The sequence below is a fragment of the Saccopteryx leptura genome, chromosome 3, assembly GCF_036850995.1.
Source record: "Saccopteryx leptura isolate mSacLep1 chromosome 3, mSacLep1_pri_phased_curated, whole genome shotgun sequence".
Lineage (NCBI taxonomy): Eukaryota > Metazoa > Chordata > Mammalia > Chiroptera > Emballonuridae > Saccopteryx > Saccopteryx leptura.
Genome location: NC_089505.1, coordinates 68,882,701 through 68,902,703, shown reverse-complemented (window position 1 = coordinate 68,902,703; position 20,003 = coordinate 68,882,701). Strand labels below are relative to the sequence as shown.

Below are 20,003 nucleotides of genomic sequence, written 5' to 3'. Positions count from 1 at the left end.
TTATTTGTGTGAGGATTAAGCATGTCTCGGGTACCACACTGTGTGAGTCTCTTACCTTATAGAATTGCACGCCAGGTGGTGAAAACAGACAATGAGAAATCATATAAAATAAAATGTGATGTAGAGTTAAGTGTTATAATGAAATATCATGGATGGTAAGAGGACAGGGTGTTTTATTTAGAATGGTCAGAGAACACTTCCAGCAGGAAGTGATATTTGAAAAGAGAAACTGAATTTAGAATAAGTATCGTTGAAGCCTCCCTTTCTGCATTTGTCATGCCGGGGTCAATCTTCCAAAGACCCAGAATAGATGTGGAAGCTCTTCATCAGAGTTCTGAGCTTTGAAACAACCGATTAGAGTCTGAGGAGACACGTTGAGCATTGGGGCACGCTCACAGACTGTGTGGGTAGAGAAACCCAAGCACCCAGCACTCCAGAGGCTTTGGGTCTGTCACGGTTGCCACTGTGGAGGAGGTGGGTGCAGCTGTGAGGGCAAGGCCACATGAGGTGGGTGGAAGAGTTGTGGGACCAAACAGGGCTGCCTCCAGAGAAGATTCTCAAAGACCTGTTGCCCCCTTAACAGTGAAAAAACAAATTTTGTCAGTGTCTGTGGTATTTAAGAAGACACTGAAGAATGTCACCAATGAGATCATTTTGAACAGAATGGGTAAAGTGGGCGAAATCATGACTGACCAAGGCAGTGGTGAAAAGAGAGGCTTTGCTTTTTTAACCTTTGATGACTATGATTCTGTAGACACGATATTCAGAAATTCCATCCTGTGAACAGCCACAACAGTGAAGTCAGAAAAGCCCTATCTAAGCAAGAGATGGCTAGTGTTCCATGCAGCTAAAGAGGTCCAAGTTGGTCTGGAAACTTGGGAGGTGGTCGTGGAGGTGGTTTTGGTGGGAATAACAACTTTGGTCATGGAGGAAACTTCAATGTTTGGGGTGGCCTTGATGGCAGCTGTGATGATGGTGGATATGCTGGCAGAGGTGGGGGATGGGTATATGGATTTGGTAATGATATAAGCAATTTTGGAGGTGGCAGAAGCTACAATGATTTTGGCAATTAAAACAATAAATCTCAAATTCTAGATACATGAGAAGAGGACATTTGGACGACAGAAGCATCGGCCCCTATACTGGTGGAGGCCGATACTTTGCCCAACCACAAAACCAGAGTGGCTGTGGCAGTTCCAGCTATGGCAGTGGCAGAAGACTTTTTTGTTTTGTTTTGTTTTAATTTTATTTAGAAAATTAAATTTCATGGAATGACATTGATCAATAAAAAGGGTACATAGGTTTTAGTAAACATTTTATAGCATTGGAACTGTTGATTGTGTTGTGTGCTCACATCGTCTCCCTAGAAGGTTATAATTGTCACCAGGAAACAGAGCTTGGCACGAGAGGAGAGCCAGAGAAGTGACAGGGAACTCAGGCAAATCTGTGAACTCAGCCACGCACAGTGGTGGCAGGGTCCAGCTGCTACAAGGATGACATGTTTCAGACAATATTTGTGTGAATGGGAAAAAAAACTTGAGGGCTGTATTTAAGACTTATTGTATTACATAATAGGTTATCTTAGTTTCTGTTCATTGCTAAGTGTTAATAGTCTAATCATGACGCTGAATAAATGTATCCTTTATTAAATGTGCTGTGTAAAGTTAGTATGCTCTGAAGCCATCTCGGTAAATTACTCCAACAGTGTGAAATTAGTATTCCTTCAGGGTGGTGCCAAGTTTCATGGGAAATTCATCTACAACCTGCTTGGGCACAAAAGCCATTGTCTCCAGAAACCTTAGTTGGCATGACAGTTACTGTGTTGTAACCTGGAGTTCATCATTAAAAGGGTCACCCAAGCAGAGTCATAGGGTTATCTGGTTATCAGTGAGTGTTGGCATGTCACATGGTACATATGTAAATTGAATTACATTACCAGATAAAATTATACATGGGAATGGAGCTTGTGTATCATTCATCATAATGTGTAATCAATAAACAATTTACTATCCTCTTGAAAAAAAAGAAAAAGGAACAAAAGTAGGGTCAAGTGGTCCTACTCTAGGTGGAAAAAAGGAAACACCAGGAACCATGGCTTTGTTTAATGTGGTGAGAAGTGATAAGCTCTGTGAAGTGGGTCAGAAACTCCCCTATGCTGGCCCTCCCTGGCCAGCTGGCTCAGTGGTAGAGCATCGGACCAGCGTGTGGAAATCCCAGGTTCCATTCCCGGCCAGGGCATGGAGGAGAAGCACCCGTCTGCTTCTCCACCCTTCCTCTCTCCTTTCACTCTATCTCTCTCTTCCCCTCCAGCAGCCAAGACTCCATTGGAGCAAAGTTGGCCCGGGTGCTGAGGATGGCTCCATGGCTTCTGCCTCAAGCACTAGAATGGCTCTGGTTGCAACAGAGCAACATCCCAGATGGGCAGAGCATCACCCCCTGATGGGCATGCTGGGTGGATCCTAGTCAAATGCATGTGGGAGTCTGTCTCTTTGCCTCCCCACTTCTCATTTCAGAAAAATACCAAAAAAAAAAAAGAACAAGAAGAAGAAAGAAAAAGAAATTCCCTTATGCAGCCATGGATTCACAGAAGAAAGGTAGGTCATAACAGAGATGGAGAAAAGGGTTGTTCTCCCTAGAAACTAACAAACTCTGCCCCTCAGAGACATTTCCTGATGACCTAAATCGTGCAGACTTTGAAATCTTTCCCCAGAAGCTGTGTGAGGATGTGTACCGTGGGCAGGTCACGGAGGCATGCCAGGTGAGTGACCTCTGAAACCTCTTTCTTCTCTCATTTCTCACACCCTATAAAAGGTGAAGACATGGCAATGGGTGGTGCCAAAAAGTTGGTCTTACAGAAGGGGAAGCAATTTCAGAAATTTAGAAACAATTGGCATCCAGAGCCCAAGGTGCTAAATCAGAGGGTCCCAAGATCAGTGTCCAGAGTCCCCCAGGGCAAGGCACAGCTGGCAGGACAGGCAGGTACCAGTGCTCTGGTGTGATTGTGAGCTAGGGGATGAGTCACCAGGCAAAGGTTCAAGGGACAGATCTGAGCGTGAGGGTGGTAGGAGTCTGGGTGTCTGCGTAAAATTTAGGAAAAGATCAAGGACTAAACTGAAGGGCATGTCAGGGCTGGGGTATAGGACACTTGCCAAACTGTGGGGTGGCATCATGAATAGGCTCATGGGGTCCTCAATTTGTTTTTGGCCATATGAGACCCTGAGAACATGTCAGGGTGTTCAGGGAAATGTCCTCTCAGAGTGTGGGCTTGGGCAATGGTCAGACCAGGTGCAGTCTCTCCAGCATCTGAATTCAGCTCCTTCTGACTCTTCAGCTGAATGACTTGGCTCAAGTGAGTTCACCTCTTTCGAACCACCGTTTTCTCATTTATAAAAACAAGGAATGCAATCATGGCTTGGATCTATGTGAGGAATAAAGACACGATCAAACAAGTGTCTGACACATCACTTGGAAGGTACAACAAGAAATCGAAGTTGCTGTATTCTCTGGGTGAGGTGGTAAGATGGCTGATATTAATTCGCTGTGTGTTAGGTCCCCATCCATTTTTCTTTCATCATCTTTGTAATTCTTCAATTTACCTAAGAAAGTACATTTGGGGACTCAGCTTAAACGAATTCATCATTATGGGATTAACGTCAGTATGTTGTTAGTGGACTTCATTTTAGATTTTTGTGTGTGTGAAAGGAAGACTCAGGGTGGAATGTAGGGTTCATGAACGGGTGAAGGAAAGAGTGAGCACGGAGGTAGGCATTGGGAACACAGACTGAAATTGGGTGAAAAGTGAGAATCCAGGTAAAGCTAACAAATGTCCTGCCATCTCCACTCAGCCTGGATTTCGTCGTGGTGACATAAACTGAACACATGCACAGGAGAAATTTTTTATCCAGTACAGGTGTTTACATTTTCCCTTTCAAACACCAAGTTATTGAGCATTTCTTAGATGGCAGGCCTGGTGCTGGGCTGGGAACATAGTGGTGACTGTAAGGTCCCTGCCCTCACTGGCCACAGAAGGATGGTGCACAGTCCGTTCCTCTGACTCTTCCTCCGCTCCCATTAGCACACCCAGGAAACAGCAAGGGGGCATTTCAGCTGAGTTGGTAATGCAAGGATCATAAGCAAAGTGGGTGTTAACTCGAAAACTTGATTCATTTTTAAAGGCAATTCACCTGATCCTTTAGTCATGCCTCAAGTGTTTACTGAACTCTGACCTACGTCAGATCCTAAAGATGAGTCAGACTGGGTCCTAACCCCAAGGAGCTGCCAGTCAGGTCAGGGAGACAGGCGAGCCTTACATTCTTGGCATTCACAGCTCCACTCAAAGGTCACCTCCTTAAGGAGGCCTTCCAGGATTCCCCTCCATAAGGGTCCCCCCCCCACCCAAAGTCACCAGTCCATTGCTTTACTTCTTTTGAGGCATTTGTTATAGCTGAAATTATCTCATTTATTTGCCTACTGTATAATGATCTGTCTCCTCCCTTTTCTCACCCTGTCCACAACGGCAGGGCTCCGATTTATTCATGTGGTTTTCTAAGCACCTAATACAGTTCCTGGCATACAGGACTACTCAGAACATTGTTGAATTAAAAAAATAACACAAATTGCCTGACCAGGTGGTGGCGCAGTGGATAGAGCGTCGGACTGGGATGCAGAGGACCCAGGTTCGAGACCCCGAGGTCGCCAGCTTGAGCGCGGGCTCATCTGGTTTGAGCAAAAGCCTACCAGCTTGAACTCAAGGTCGCTGGGTCCAACAAGGGGTTACTCGATCTGCTGAAGGCCTGCGGTCAAGGCACATATGAGAAAGCAATCAATGAACAACTAAGGTGTTGCAACACGCAATGAAAAAGTAATGATTGATGCTTCTCATCTCTCTCCGTTCCTGTCTGTCCTTGTCTATCCCTCTCTCTGACTCTCTGTCTCTGTAAAAAAATACATAAATAAATTTTAAATAATTTAAAAAAACACACAAATAAATCATTGCTGTAACAGAAAAAAATACAGTGGTCCAAGGAGGGACCAAGGACTCTTCCCAAAGGAGGCAGGGAGGGAAGTCTTCTCAGATGAGGAGGCATTCATTGCGTGACATTTTAAAGAATAAGTAGGAGTTCACCAGTTACAGAAGGAACTGTATTGCTATCACTTCCTGTGTGACCTGGAATGCTCTACTTCAAGCCCCCCCACACCCCCCAACACACACACTGTGAATTAGAGGTTGAAAAGATTCTTTGTGAGAAGTAATGAGGAACTATACAGGAAATGCTTTCCTACCTGCTAGGTACAGAGTCAATATCAATAAAGGTAGCTGTGAGATGTTCTTAAAAGCAGGTTGTACGGCACTTAGCACATGGTGCGTATTCAGTCGTTAGTCTCAAGACCTCCTTGTCTGGAGAGGGAATAAGACAACACCAGCCATAGAAGGCAGTGCCTGGCTCTGTAGGAGACACACAGACATACTATATAATATATAGTTTTAAATTTATGTAGTTAAATTATTTATTGATTTATGTATACATTTATTTATTTATACATTTATTCATTTGTTTATACACTTATTTTTTCATTATTTGCACACTTAAACACTTATCTATACATTTAATCTATCCTTATTTGGTCTTGATGGGTTGGGTCTTGATGGGTTGGGTCTTGATGGATGAGTTGGAGTTCACCTGGAAAAAATGGATCTTGAGAAAGACAATCATTCATTTTATTGTTGCAATGATTACCGTTTCTATATCGATAACGATGTTTCTCAGAGCCTAGGAGCAGGAAACCAAGTGAGCCCGGTTGTTTCTCTGTCCACAAAGGGTACAGGGCAGAGGAGTGACCAAGATGCTGCAGGAGGGGCATGCTTTGCTTCACGGAAATTTAAATCCTCCCATGGACCTCTGGCCCTATGTGGGAGCCCCAAGCTGAAATCTTCAAAGGCCACCCATGTGGCCATTTATCTGCATGGCAGGAGTCCATCCTTGACAGGCAAATGTCCCTCTCCCAAGGCTGGGGAGAGTGATAAAGAGAGACTGAGAATTTTCTAAGCCTCCTTCTGCTGCCAAGGCCAAGCTCCTGAATGGGGGCAGCCATGCGTGTCCCCTACCCCTGCATGCATCTCCCCTTATCCCCATCGACGCGGTGGTGACCATCTGATCCCTCCGGCTCACCGTAGCTCCCAGTAGTCCCATATATTTTCCGAATGCTTACAATGTGCCAGCCACTTCATTAATGCTAATTCACCAATCCCTCTACAACCTTCCTACTATTGCTACTTAATAGATGGACAACAGAGAGAGGTCCAGTGACTCGCTCAAGTTCACACACCTAATAATTTTCAGCATTGAGATTTGGACCCAGGTAGTCCAGGTCCAGAATTCATGCATCAATTGCATCCAACTGAAGATGCATTTGCAGGGAACACAGGCCACGCATGTTCATCAGGGCTGTGGCAAGCAGAGGTGGTTGTGAGTGCTCATGGGAGAAATAAATAGACTCTGGAGAAATCAGAGAAGGTTTTCCAGTGGAGGGGATATTTAGGTTGGGTCTTGAGGGATGAGTAGGAGTTCACCTGGAAAAAAAGGATCTTGAGAAAGACAGTCACCCATTCAATTAACATATTCTGAAACCTCCCATGAGCCCAGCCGGAACTAGGTGATTCTGAGGGCACAGCGATGAATCAGACCTGGGCTTGGCCCTTCCGGGGTGACCCACCTGATGATAAGGGATAGGAGGAGAGGCAGTAAGAATGGGGTGATGGAAAGGACAATGGAGGGGAGGAGGGGAGTGAGAAAAAACAAGAGAATGTTCTCCAGACTTAGCCAAGATCTGGTGGTAATAAGAAAAAGGGAAATGTGCTCAGTCCCAGGCAGGTCGACCACCTGGGTCCTGGCGCTGCTGAGGACGTGAAGAAGGGAGTGGGTTATAACAGAGTGGGTTAATCTGGTTGGCACTATATTTCTCAAACATCTTTGTGGTCTCTGCCCCCCTCAGTCTGAGTCCGTCTCTCTCTCTCTCTTCTTTCTCTTACTCTCCCTGGATATTTCTGTGCTCTAACTCCCTCTCTAACTTATTTCTTTCTCTTTCCTTGCGGCACCCCCATCCTGTCTATTTGTGTGGCTTCTTCCCTCTGAGTTCTGGTTCTTCCCACCTCCTCCAGCCTGATTTCTGGGCAGTGCTCCTGTGCTTTGGTCCCAGCTCACCACAGCTTCATTAGATAAACTTGCTTCCAACCCAGGGCCCCGCCTTCAGGATCTTCCTTCCCACCTACTTCCTCCTCCAGGCCACAGAATATCCTGTATCTAGAGCCTGCATTGAGAAGTCATGAAGAATGAGGGCTCCTCTTCTTTGTGGGAGTCCCAAGAGGATTTCATATTTTAGACGCCCTCTGCTATGTAGCCAAGCCTTCATTCAGCGGCCAACCAGCTCTTCCCAACAGGGGGTCCCTCTGTATGGTCTCCCTTCTCAGGGCCTCCAAACAAGGCCCCAGGGCTTCCTCCTCCCCCAGTGACATTTCTCAATTCTAATTAATCAGAGGGTGGCCCCAGGGAGGAGGAAGGAGATGACATGGCTTACCATAAAGAAGCAGGGATACTAGAAACGGGCTCCAGGGTCCAGGCGCCCAGAGGTCATGAAGCTGGGACTTGTCTGTGCTCTGCTTTCTCTCCTGGCAGGTGAGGCTCCTACCCTGCTCATCCTGCTCACCCCGCTGCCCCTTTGCTGCCACAATTGTCTCTCCTCATCGCCCTTCTCACCGCCAGCCTTTTGTTCCTGCCCCTTTGGCATCTCAGCATCTTTCCCCAGCCCTCTCACCTGCTCTTCATTGACCCCTCTGCCTCCCACTTGCCCCCAGGGACCAGCCGGGCAGACACCAGAGCCATTGGGGCTCAGGAATGCCAACCCAACTCTCAGCCCTGGCAGGCTGGACTCTTCCACCGCACCCACCTCTTCTGTGGAGCGACCCTCATCAGTGACCGCTGGCTGCTCACAGCTGCCCACTGCCACAAGCGGTGAGTGACCACTCTGGGCAGGGCCTGGGGGTAAGGAAAGGGTTAGGGTGCCTTTGGTAGAGGAGGGAGGGAGTTGTAGGCAAGAAGAGCTGAGCCTCTAGTGCTCTCAGAAGTTCAACTCGGACTTACAAAAAGTCAACTTTTCTTCATTCTAGAGTTTTAAATAATCTGGTTCTAAGAGTCTACAATTCAAAATTTATACTCTTAAGAGTCCTAGACTCTGACACAGAGAAATCCAGATCTTGGACTCCTAAAATCTTGAGTCCATGAGATTGTATGTTAGCCTCAGATAATTCTAGAATGTATGGATTCAGACACTGCTAGAATCTCAGTGTTTGGAGCAGCACTGCCCATGAAATATGATGTTAGTCATGTAAATAGATGTCTAGTAGACACACTAAAAAAGTAACAGAAAACAAAATTTAATTTAAATAATAGATTTAACTTTATATACTCAAAATATTATTATAACATGTACTCAATGTTTAAATATCTTTGACTGCCATAGTTTCTTTCTTTCTTTTCTTTTCTTTTTTTTTTTTTTTTTGGTGTAAGCCTTTGAAATCAAACATGTATTTTATACATATGACACATCTCTATTTGAACTAACTCATTTCAAGTGCTCAATAAATAGTGGTATTGCATAGAGCAATACTAGAATCTTAGATTCAGAATAATCTGGCTAGGTTCATTGAATATAGATGATTAAGACCTAGAATCTTTGATTCACATTATCCTGGAATACTGTGACTTATAGAATTTCAGAATAGCGAACTAAGAAAATTCTAGAAGTTTATATTCATAAATGTATAGAATTTGGTGAATTTAATATCCCAAAATGCTATTATTCCAAATTCTTTAACTCTTCAAATTTTTAATTCAAAGAATTCTAGAGTATCAAAATATTTTAATTTTAGATTTTTAAATTTCCAAAATCATAGATTTATAGAATTCTAGAATGATGACATTCTAGTCTTATTGCCCTAAAGTATTAGAATTCTAAGCTCATTGGGTCATAGATTTACATAAAGTAAATTAAGAATTCCAGCATGTTTGATCCAGAGAAATCTAGAACGTTACAATCTTGGATCCATAATATTCTAGAACTTGAGCCTTGTAGAGTTCTAGAACTTGTGGATTCCTGGGGTGCCTGAATCCTAGAATCTACCTGAGGCAGAAATACTGTCTACATATCTCTAGAAAAGTCTGTACATCCTGTTCCAATGTTCTGTCCAGCAAGGAAGTATAAGTAAAGTTGCTCCTACAGGATGCTATGTGGGAATTTCCCATCATGCATTGTTCCATGATGGGGCCTCTTTCAGCTCAAGTTCTGTACACCAGGATAGAAAGGAAATCTTTAGATTTCAGCCCAAAGACAAAGAAGGAGAAAAGAAGAGATAGGGAGGTAAGGAAGAATTCAGGGGCAAGAAAGAGTCGGGGTGGGGAAGGGCTAATTTCCCAGATATGCAGCGAAGGCAGCAAGGTAACAGAAAGGCAAAGGGATAAAAATAACCTTATACTACACAAACCTGAACTTCTCAGTGACTAGCCTGGTCTCTAACCTGAGAGGTCAGAGGTTGGGGGCTGATATGTGGATCCCAGATGGTCCCCAGCTGTCCAGGGCATGAACAGAACAGAACAAGTGGACCAGAACTACAGTGAGAAGGCTTGAGGTTAGACCTCAGGAAGAAATACATTGAGGGGTGAGAGATATGGCAGACAGGAAAAGCCTGAAGCTACAGATGACCCCTATTTGGGGATTTTCCATATGCCATCTCCCTCCACACATACACACCAGAACACACACAGAGCCACTCCCCACAGAAGTCACCAGACCTGTGGGGACAGGGGGTGGGGCTGTTGTGTTGTAAGAAGAGCACCCATGTGCCTACAGGGTTCCAGGGGACCCAGGTTGCCACCAAGGCTCCAGGAGGGGCAAGGAAGAAGGAGGTTCACTTGGCATGGACCTAGGAAAGGGTGTGACTTTGGGGAGACAGCTAAGAAAGCAGAGGCAGACAAAGGGTTAAAGTGGAGAGCAGGGGCCCAGAGAGGGTGTGTGCCTTGCTTAAAATCAATCAGAACTCTTGGGTCACACATAAATGATGGGGACCAAGAGAGGATATCCAGTTTGTGGAGAGTCGCACAACACCTTGGTGGACACTCATCTTGACCCCTGAGCCTTGTCCCAGCAGGTATCTGTGGGTCCGCCTTGGGGAGCACCACCTCTGGAAATGGGAAGGTCCAGAGCAGCTGTTTCGGGTCACAGACTTCTTCCCCCACCCCGGGTTCAACAAAGATCTCAGTGCCCAAGACCACAACGACGACATCATGTTGATCCGTCTGCCCAGGAAGGCACACCTGGGACCTGCTGTACAGCCCCTCAACTTCAGCAAGACCTGCTTCTCCCCCCCAGGCACCCAGTGCCTCATCTCAGGCTGGGGGGCTGTGTCCAGTCCCAAGGGTATAGCCTTGCCCATGACTCACTCCCTTGTTTCATGCTGATGGTCTAAACCCCTTCTCCTTCTCTGTCTCTGCCTTTTTATGTCTAACCTCTAACTATCTAGCTATCTATCCACCCACATATTTTATCAAATCTAAGATGTTATAAATTATAAGGTCAATCGTTATTTCACAACCCACTGAGAAAGGGGGGAAAAGGACCCATTGATCCTCATGTGACACCATTTACGGGAAGACATATCCCTATTTCAAGATATTTAAATGTGAAAATACACATCTCTTAGAATGGTAACAAGGCCTACATCTCTCAGTCACAAATCAATAACCTATTAGCCACATTTGGCTTTCCACATTAGTGCTGGTTTTCAAAGTGTCTTAAAAAAATAAGTCTGAATTTGTTGCTGCCAACATCTAAAACCTGGAGATTTTACATAAAAGCCAAGTTTCTGGATTTACTTGGGAAGAACTGGCAATGCTGCTGAGCTCACTTTCCCAAAATAGTGACCATTGTCGGATAGAGAGAGTGAAGGTGGACCCCTGCTCACCATACCTGGACTGTCCTCCCCTCCCCCACTCCATTTACCCATGGAGTCTCTAGATGCATCTGAGTTTGCACTCATATGTTATATATCAATAGATGGATATATGATATATGTACATTTACATCCATATCTACCTCTATATGCTGCAACTCCATCTCCACCTACTATCTCTAAATCTTCATCTCTATCAATGACCATCTCCCTATAATAGCCTCCACTGCTTTAACACATGCCCTTCTCACTGAATATCTCTGGCCTGTTTCTATTTTTTCATAGTCTCCTCTGAGAATTTCTTTCACCCTAAGAAGTCTCCTAGCTCCTCCCATGGTCTCTGTTTTTCTCTATGTAATTTATATACTGTTCACAAAAATTAGGGGATATTTTATAGCTTCATATTTATTTTGAAATATCCCCTAATTTTTGTGAGCAGTATATATGTTTCTCTTCTTGACTGTTGGCTCTTGGCATCTTTCTGTTTCTCTATTTTCCTCCCTCTCTCCCTCTCCATATATATCTGTTTCTCTTGCATGTTGTGATTCTGTCTCTGTGTCACTGTCTCTTCTTAAGAAAGGATGTGTGCATTGAGTGCGACAGGGACAGCTGTTGATCCTCTATGACCTCCTTCCCCAACAGTGCAGTACCCAGTCACGCTGCAGTGCGCCAACATCAGCATCCTGGAGCCTCATCTCTGCCGTCGGGCTTATCCAGGCCACATCTCCAAGAGCATGCTCTGTGCTGGCGTGTGGGAGGGAGGCAGGGGATCCTGCCAGGTGAGGAGGAGGAGGAGGAGGAGGAGGAGGAGGAGGAGGAGAAGAAGGAGGAGGAGGAGGAGGAAGAGGAGGAGGAGGAGGAAGAGGAGGAGGAGGAGGAGGAGGAGGGGGAGAGGAGGGGGAGGAGGAGGAGGAGGAGGATGGTATGCCCTGGGACATCAGGGTCCTGGGAGAGGGTGGGGGCAATACCAGAATTTCTGGATCTAAAGAAGGAGGAAACTGGAGGTCTGGACTCTGAGTCCTAGGGGAAGAAGGTGTTAGGGCCCAAAACGCTAGGTCCAAGGGAGAGGTTATGAACTTTTATTCCTGGGTCTGAGGGGGGAAGGTCCTGGAGGCTTGGATGTCCAGGTATCAGGGGAGTTACAAACTGGGGATGCACAGGAGAGGAAGTAGTCATAATTAGACTGGTCTAACAGTTTCTCTGCTCTTCTCACGCACACAGGGTGACTCTGGGGGCCCCCTGGTTTGCCATGGGGCTCTGGCTGGTGTGGTGTCTGGAGGTGCGGAGCCCTGCTCCAGACCCCAGCGCCCTGCCGTCTATACTAGCGTATGCCACTACGTGCACTGGATCAGAACAACGATGGAGAAAAATTGAACCCTGGTGCCTTGAATGGCCAAGAGAGGACGGTGGGCGCAAGCCAAGGGGGTCTCCAGCTTCAAAAGTCTCCGCTCTTTTCATCAGCAGTTCTAGAGAGAAGCCTTTGGGATATTTAGGCTCCGCCCCCTCGGGATGAAATTAGGGAGACATCTCCAACATCATGTCCCAATCTCAATGATTTCACCCAAGAACTGTCACTTCATGTGGAACAGCATTGCCAGGTGGTTCTGACCTAGACACTTAATCTAGCAAATAGCTCTTCCCCTCGGAACTTTGCCCAATGAGACGTTCCCGCTGGACCTTACCCGTGTGACCCCGCCTCCTCCGCAGAGACCCCGCCCCATGACGTCAAGGGCGCTATAATTTCCCGCAGTAGAACGCAGGAAGGGCGTGGCTCCACCCCTCCTGACCAGGGGTTCTGGGAGAAGTGAATGGGAGGCTCTCGATCTCTTCAGATACAATGGATGATTTTGCAATAAACGCACGTAGTTGTTTCTTCTTTCTGGCTGCGTTGTGGGATGGAGGAAGGGCAACGGAATGGGCTGTGGAGGGCAGATTGGAAACGCCTCTGAGTTAATATTTCCCTTGAGCCCTTACCTTAGTCCGTCCTGCCTGAAGTCTGTCTCCATCAGTTCTGTTGCAGCAAGCCTCCTGGGTTCTGCTCAGGGAAGAGAAACCAGGTCACGGTGCCTCCCAAACCTGCCTTCCCAGATCCCGGTTCTCTCAGGGGACAGCGGGCGGGGCCCTTCCGCCTTCAGATGTTGGAACCACGAAGACTTGCCTTTCTTTTCTTTGGGGTTTTGGCAGCAGCCCCCTCTTTCCTCAGGCTCAGAGTCCAGGGCCCCTAGCCCCTCCTCCCTCAGACCCAGGAATCCGGGGCTCCGGCCCCTCCTCCCACCCCAGATGTCGAGCCCCCAGCCCTTTCTGGTTCAGGCCCAGGAGTCACAGCACTGAGCCCCTCTCCCTGGCCTGCCCGAGATTCCAGCCCCTCCTCCCTCAAGAATGTCCCTTCCGCCCCTCAGTCCCTACTCACTCAAGCCCAGGGACGCTCTGCCAGCTCCAGCGCAGGAAGAGGCGGAGCAGGAGGCGGGGATTCCCAGTTAAAAGGCTCCAGATTTCCGGACCTGGCAGAGATGAAGTACTGGGACCTCTTCCACAGGGGACGAATCAGTAGGTGACCCCGCCTCCTGGACTCTGTCAAGTCTCCCACACTGACATCTGCACCCCAGACCCCTCCTCCTTCAGACCCATGGCATTAACCTCAGATCCGTTCCTCCTTCAAGACCCTGGAATCTGAGCCCTAGCCTCCTCTTCCCCGAGATTCAGGAGTCTAGGATACTATCTCCCTTTTCCGGGCACATAAAAACCTAGACCAGCAGCACCATCTCTCCTCAGACCCAAGAATCCAGGTGTCAGCCCCTGCCTCCCGCAGGACCCAGAAGAACAGCTCTGGATGCTCTACTCCCTCCCCATCCCTTAGAGCCAAATAGGATTTCAGGTTCCTCCATCCTCTATTCTCAGCCCCTGCTCTCCCTCCCCCAGGCCCCAGCATAGGACGCCTACCCGCTGCTGCCATGTGGACCTGAGTGTTCCTGCTCTTGCTGTTGGAAGCCTGTGCAGGTGAGAAGGCAGACAGGGGCATGGCACTGGTAGGCGTAGGTAGGAGTGTGTCAGATTGTGCTGCTAATTTGCATGAGTGTACCAAGCCTGCAGGCTGCTGGCTGAGGGGTGCACATACACACAGGAGTGTAGGAACATATGGATGCATGTGAAGGCATGTGGTAGCATGCTTGGGTGTGTGGCTCTGATTGATCACCTTTAGCCTTCAATGAGCGTACATGTATATCCTTGCGACCGCGTGTGCAAACCGGGAGCCCTTCATTGACAATGTTTGGACACATGAGGAGGCAAACAGACAACTGGAGGTGTGTCCTTTTGAACATACTGTGGTTTTGCTGCCCTCCAATCCCCCCCTAAACTGCCCCAGAAGTGGGGATCCAACCCTCTCCTTCTCGCTGCAGGACACTGGAGGGCAGAGGAGACCAAAGTGTTGGGGAGCCAGCCGTGCAAGCCCCATTCGCAGCCTTGGCAGTCGGCCTTGTTCCAGGGCGTCCAGCTCCTATGTGGGGGTGTCCTCGTAGATGGAAACTGGGTCCTCACAGCAGCCCACTGTAAAAAACCATGAGTAGATGCCTGGGGCAGAGGTGGGCCGGGCTTGGGGAAATGGGTGGTGGGACTTAAACTCAAGAATGAGAGAGCTTGGTGTCGGGCCTCTAAGAGAGGAGGCCTGAGAGAGGAGGGGGTGAAAGGCCTGGACTCCTGGGTCTGAGGGGGGAGGGGCCAGGTCTTGGGCTCCAGAATGAGGAGGCTGTAATGATGTGGCTGGATCTCAGACTAACCCCCATCATTACAGGAGGTACACAGTACGCTTAGGAGATCACAGCCTGCAGAATAAGAATGGGCCAGAGCAAGAAAAGGCTGTGGCTCAGTCCATCCCACACCCCGGCTACAGCAACAGCAGTGGAGACAACAACCATGATCTGATGCTCGTTCGACTACGTAGTCCAGCATCCCTAGGGCCCAAAGTGAAGCCCATCAACCTGACAGATCACTGCCCTCGAGATGGCCAGAACTACATTATTTCAGGCTCAAGCACTGTTACCAGGCCCCAGGGTAGCAGCAGGGAGAGGAGGAGCTGGTTGGCCAGTGGACTACAAGTCATTGGCAAAATTCAAAGCCCAAGCCCTTCCTGTCTCGGGACCCATTGTCTAGATTCCCAGCTCCATCATCATCTTGGACCAAAAACTCTGGACTCTCACAGAGTTGCTCCCTTTAGGACTTGGAGTCCATGTAGCCCCAACTTGTGCTGCACAGTGAGGAAACTGGGGTTCATCTCAGAGAGGCACTGAGATTCACCAAGAAGTCGCAGAGCCGGGATTCACGTCCCTGCCTATCTGACTCTCATTTCTAGGAAGAAAATGAGATTATGGGAAAACCCACCTGCTCAGGAACCAGGCAGATTTGTGTGAACAGTGGCACTGTCCATTTTTCTCAGGGCAAGTCCCTTCCCGACTCTTGAACTCACTTTCCTCATCTGCAAAATGGGGTTAACTAACCAATAGATTTTTACAATAAGTTCTATAAGGGCTTGTGTTACATCTATTTTCTTCACTGTGTATTCCTAGTGCTCAGGGTGGTGCTCAATAAATACATAGTTATTGAATGATTATGTGGATGAGTGAATGATGGAATGAGTGAATACATCCCTCTTTTCAAAAGCTGTTGTGAAGACTAAATGAGATGGTACACATAAGAGAAATTCTGACACATCAAAGTGCCAGATAGACATTTTCCCATCAAGTCCATTGTCAAAGGCTAACAAGAAAGATGAATTTCACTCATTAATTAATAATTAAAGAATGAGTATCAGTCATTAACTCAACACTTACTTGTGAGGATCTGACAGGCCCTAAGTGCCAAGCTGTATATGGATCCTTATGGAATGCATGCTGGCGGTGGGAGGGGGGAATAAAAAATAAGCAAATACATATAACACAAAAGAGGAGGTAGAGTTAAGGGCTACAGTGAAATATCGTGCATGGTAGGAAGATAGGGAGTAAAGAAGGGGTGGTGTTTTAATTAAAATGGTCAGAGAAGACTTCTAGGAGAAGGTGACATTTGGAAGAAGTAGGATGTAGCTGAGATTGAGATCCTGGTGGTCTGGAGATGGGAAGACTGGAAAAAGTGGGACAGAGGTGTCCCCAAGGGGGCACCTCCAAGTCCTCCATTCCTCTGATTTATTTTTTTATTGATTGATTTGAGAGAGGATGAGGGAGAGAAAGATAGAGAAAGAGACTGAGAGGGAAACATCAATGTGTTCTTGTCTGTGCCCTGACTGGAGATTGAACCTGCGACCTTTGTGTATCGGGATGATGCTCTACCCAACCCAACTATCTGGACAGAGCCCACTCTCGATTCTTTTTTTTTTTTTTCTTTCTTTTTCTTTTTTCTGAAGCTGGAAACAGGGAGAGACAGTCAGACAGACTCCCACATGCGCCCGACCGGGATCCACCCGGCACGCCCACCAGGGGCCGACGCTCTGCCCATCAGGGGGCGATGCTCTGCCCATCCTGGGCGTCACCATGTTGCGACCAGAGCCACTCTAGCGCCTGGGGCAGAGGCCACAGAGCCATCCCCAGCGCCCGGGCCATCTTTGCTCCAATGGAGCCTTGGCTGCGGGAGGGGAAGAGAGAGACAGAGAGGAAAGCACGGTGGAAGGGTGGAGAAGCAAATGGGCGCTTCTCCTGTGTGCCCTGGCCGGGAATCGAACCCGGGTCCTCCGCACGCTAGGCCGACGCTCTACCGCTGAGCCAACCGGCCAGGGCCCACTCTCGATTCTTAAACTGAGAATGACTGAGCAAAAATCAAACAGTAGAGTCCATTGGTCACACTCTGGGTGGGAAAAAGGAAACAGCAGGAGCCATGGATTTGTTTAATGTGGTGCAAAGTAGTGAGGCCTGAAATGTTCAGAAACTTCCCTGGACATCTGTGGATTCACAGAAGAAATGTTCGATCCAGACAAGGATGGAAGGAAAAGGTTGTTCTCTCATGTAACTAACAATCTCTACCTCCTCAGAGAATTTTCCTGACACCCTCATCTGTGCAGAAGTGGAAATCTTTCCCTGAAAGAGATATGAAGATATCTATCCTGGGCAAGTCACAGAGGGTATGGTCTGGGCAGGTGACAGCAGAGGAGCTTATTTATGCCAGATGAGTGACTTCCTAATTAACCAATGGAAATTACTTCTGAATTAACCAATCGGAAACCTTTTTCTTCCCTCCTCTTTTACCGCTGTAGAGGCTGGAGTCATGGCAGTTGGTGACCCCAAAGAGATAGAACCCAGAAGAGGTCATTCCCTTCTCTACAAAGTGGGAAGAAGATTCAGAGGAGGCCACAATTTCTGTGCAGATAGTTGCTGCCATTTTCTTGGGAATCCCCATCTGCTGAGTGATGTTCAGTTCACAGGGTGGGGGCAGTTAAAGGGGGTGAGAGGAGAGTCCATGATGGAGAGTCTGAGGCTGGAGGGCACACAGCCTTCTGCTCTCTTTTCTGAGTGTTAGTTCCTGACACTTGTGCTGACTCTGCCATTGACCAGTTAGTCAGTCACTTCTTTCTGGCACCTGAATGGGTTCCCTAGCACAGCTGCCTACTACTATGATTGGTTTTAGGGGAACAATTCTCTCTTCCTTGTTGTCCAGGAAATGGTTTCATGGACTTCAGTGCTCCTTCATTGACTCCCATCCCCAAGATGACAAATCCTACAATTATCCACTGATTTAACACTCTTTCCCATTGGCTGACCTTCAGTCCTGAAGTTCTCCCTGGCTTTATTCCCTTCCCTTGACAATGATTGGACCTTAAGACAATGCTCCAATGTCTTCTTCTCCAGTGACCAGAAACATAGTCATTTTCCGACTGATTTTGTCTTAACATTGATTTCTCTGGATGATGGAATGAATAACTACATCCCTCTTTCCAAAAGCTGTCTTGAAGTCTAAATGAGGGGGGTTTATAGAAACAATGGTGTCTTCCCAAAAAGACTTGCAATTGGTGTGTGTGTGTGTGTGTGTGTGTGTGTGTGTGTGTGTGTGTGTGTGTGTTCAAAGATCCCTGTCCCTATCTCCTGTTTGGTGACTGGAGTCAATGATCTGTTCACCTGAAGTCAGGAATGCAGAACACATCAGCTCAGTCCCCACTGTCTTCTCTCTAGGTTGGACCTTCCAGAGCATTCTCTTTCCTATTGGTCAGGATTACTCTCCCCATCCTTAGATTTGTCTGTTCCCTCCTACATGAAAGGCCCCATGTCTCTTTCAATATCTCTCTCACCAAACCAGCAGTTGGAACCAGGAGACAATACTCTTATCTCCAATGGCTAGAGGGGACCAATCATGGTACAGAGCTGGTACTACATGCTGGGTACAACTGGGCATCTGAAGTGAAACTCTACCCCTACATCCTCCAGGGTGATTCCGGGGGCCCACTGGTGTGTGATGGTGTTCTCCAAGGTATCACATCCTGGGGATCAGACCCCTGTGGGCAGCCTAAGAAACCTGGTGTCTACACCAACCTCTGCCGCTACCTGGACTGGATCAAGAAGACCATAGGCAGCAGGAGCTGAGCCCAGGACAAGCTTTGGATCCCCCCGCCCCAAATAAAGCTAAAACCATTGTCTGGCTCTTTGCCTGTCTTGCTTTGTTCCTGCTGGGAGGGGTGGGGGGACAGAATCTGTGCTCCTGATGGGAGGCTTGGCAGGAGGTCTAGAGAGACCAGGACCCCCATGGCCACTCTAGCCATTACCACTACCTGAAGGGACCCCCTTCTCCTGGAAGAATTTAGAGAAAGGGAAAGTTAATTTCAAAGGACAGAAGACATGTAAGTGTTTTCTAACATCCAGTGCACTGTCCAGTGAAAGACAGACTTAAAGGGTTTATGTTTCCTCTTCCTGAGCAGCTCAAGTATTTTTAATCATGATGGAGGGAACTCTACTTCCCCCATTACTAAAATTTTGAGATATGCACAGTAGGGCACAGGATATATATAAAAAGCTTAAATTTACACTCATGAACACCCATAAAACCACCACCTGTGTAAAAGACGTTGATAGCCCCCAGAAGTCTGAGACACCAATTTTTTCCTCTTGGGAGAAAACAACCTTCTCACAGCTTAGAGTTCTCAGGAGATAACTGCTGTGGTAGAGGGAAGTGAGGGACGTTATTGGGGTTTCCAAACTGAAGTGTGAAGAAGAGGAAATTTGGGACAGTTATTGAAAAAGATGAGTGTGAATTGGGTAGTTTTGTGAGGACAGCAAAAAAAAAAAAAATACAACAAACAAGATGCAGACTGGCTCCCCTCTAGGTCTATCTCCTGGCTCTTCCAGTATGTTCCATGGCTTTCTTGCTAACAACTATCAAACTCATCTATTCAATGTTATAACTCCTATCTCTACTGCTTCTGCATTTTCAGTGTCTGCTTCTCCATGCTCCCCATCTTTCTTTCTATTCACAACCTTTCAATGTCACCTTCAACCACCACCTGCTCCACTCTCCCAGAATTGCTCAGAGCACATTTTCATGAAAGAAAATCTAATTGATTCAGCTTACCTTTTCTTCTTCAGCCACATCACAGGTCACTGAATAACCAATGGTGTGACTGCATTCTGGTCAGGTGACCAATCCTATTCAATCATGTTCTGTGAGTCATGTGGATGGAGTTGTGGATGTGTGAGATGCCTTGAATGCATCAGCCCTCCTCACCCTCCATGGAAATCCACTAATGCCAGAAATCCAGAGGAAGTCTTTCATGCCTGACACTAAATCCCTGGTGCAAGGGATGTGTGTCTGAAGGGACTATCTCAGGGTCATCTCAGCCTAAAGAATTATAACAATGCTTATGTTGGAAAATTTCAAACCTATATAAAATAGAGAAGATAGCATAATGAACCCTCATCTGCCACCACCAGTCTTAACAATGAACAATGCAAAACGGGTTCTTGTTTCACTCACACTCCTACAGTCTTCCTTAATGCTGGAATATTTTGAAGAAAATTTGGCTATCATTTCCTTC

At 47.2% G+C, this 20,003-nt stretch overlaps 2 protein-coding genes, 1 long non-coding RNA gene and 1 pseudogene across 5 annotated transcripts in view; 3 read left to right on the top strand and 1 right to left on the bottom strand.

Annotated features, from left to right (window-relative positions):
• Positions 1–18,602, top strand: part of KLK8 (kallikrein related peptidase 8) — a 48,241-nt gene extending 29,639 nt beyond the window's left edge. The window contains exon 6 of the mRNA XM_066374141.1: positions 18,403–18,602. Within this exon, the coding sequence (XP_066230238.1) occupies positions 18,403–18,558 (156 nt within the window). The 3' untranslated portion in view covers positions 18,559–18,602. The remainder of the gene's footprint in view (positions 1–18,402) is intronic.
• Positions 22–3,875, top strand: LOC136397098 (heterogeneous nuclear ribonucleoprotein A1-like; annotated as a pseudogene).
• LOC136399192 (uncharacterized) lies at positions 5,514–13,534 on the bottom strand. Of its 3 annotated transcripts, XR_010750111.1 has the most exons (4): positions 13,413–13,534; positions 12,977–13,037; positions 6,328–6,571; positions 5,514–5,681 (listed from the first exon to the last, which is right to left on the bottom strand). It is a non-coding gene; the product is annotated as an uncharacterized lncRNA (long non-coding RNA). The 3 variants fall into 3 exon arrangements; XR_010750109.1 differs by having other exon boundaries at positions 5,514–6,571; XR_010750110.1 differs by lacking the exon at positions 13,413–13,534 and adding an exon at positions 13,161–13,347 and having other exon boundaries at positions 5,514–6,571.
• Positions 7,616–12,893, top strand: LOC136399190 (kallikrein-9-like). The gene is made up of 5 exons (XM_066374139.1): positions 7,616–7,673; positions 7,853–8,009; positions 10,202–10,470; positions 11,645–11,781; positions 12,224–12,893. Exons 1-5 carry the CDS (start codon positions 7,631–7,633, stop codon positions 12,374–12,376), a joined length of 759 nt encoding a protein of 252 aa, XP_066230236.1. The 5' UTR covers positions 7,616–7,630; the 3' UTR covers positions 12,377–12,893.
• Positions 18,603–20,003: the final 1,401 nt, after the last annotated feature.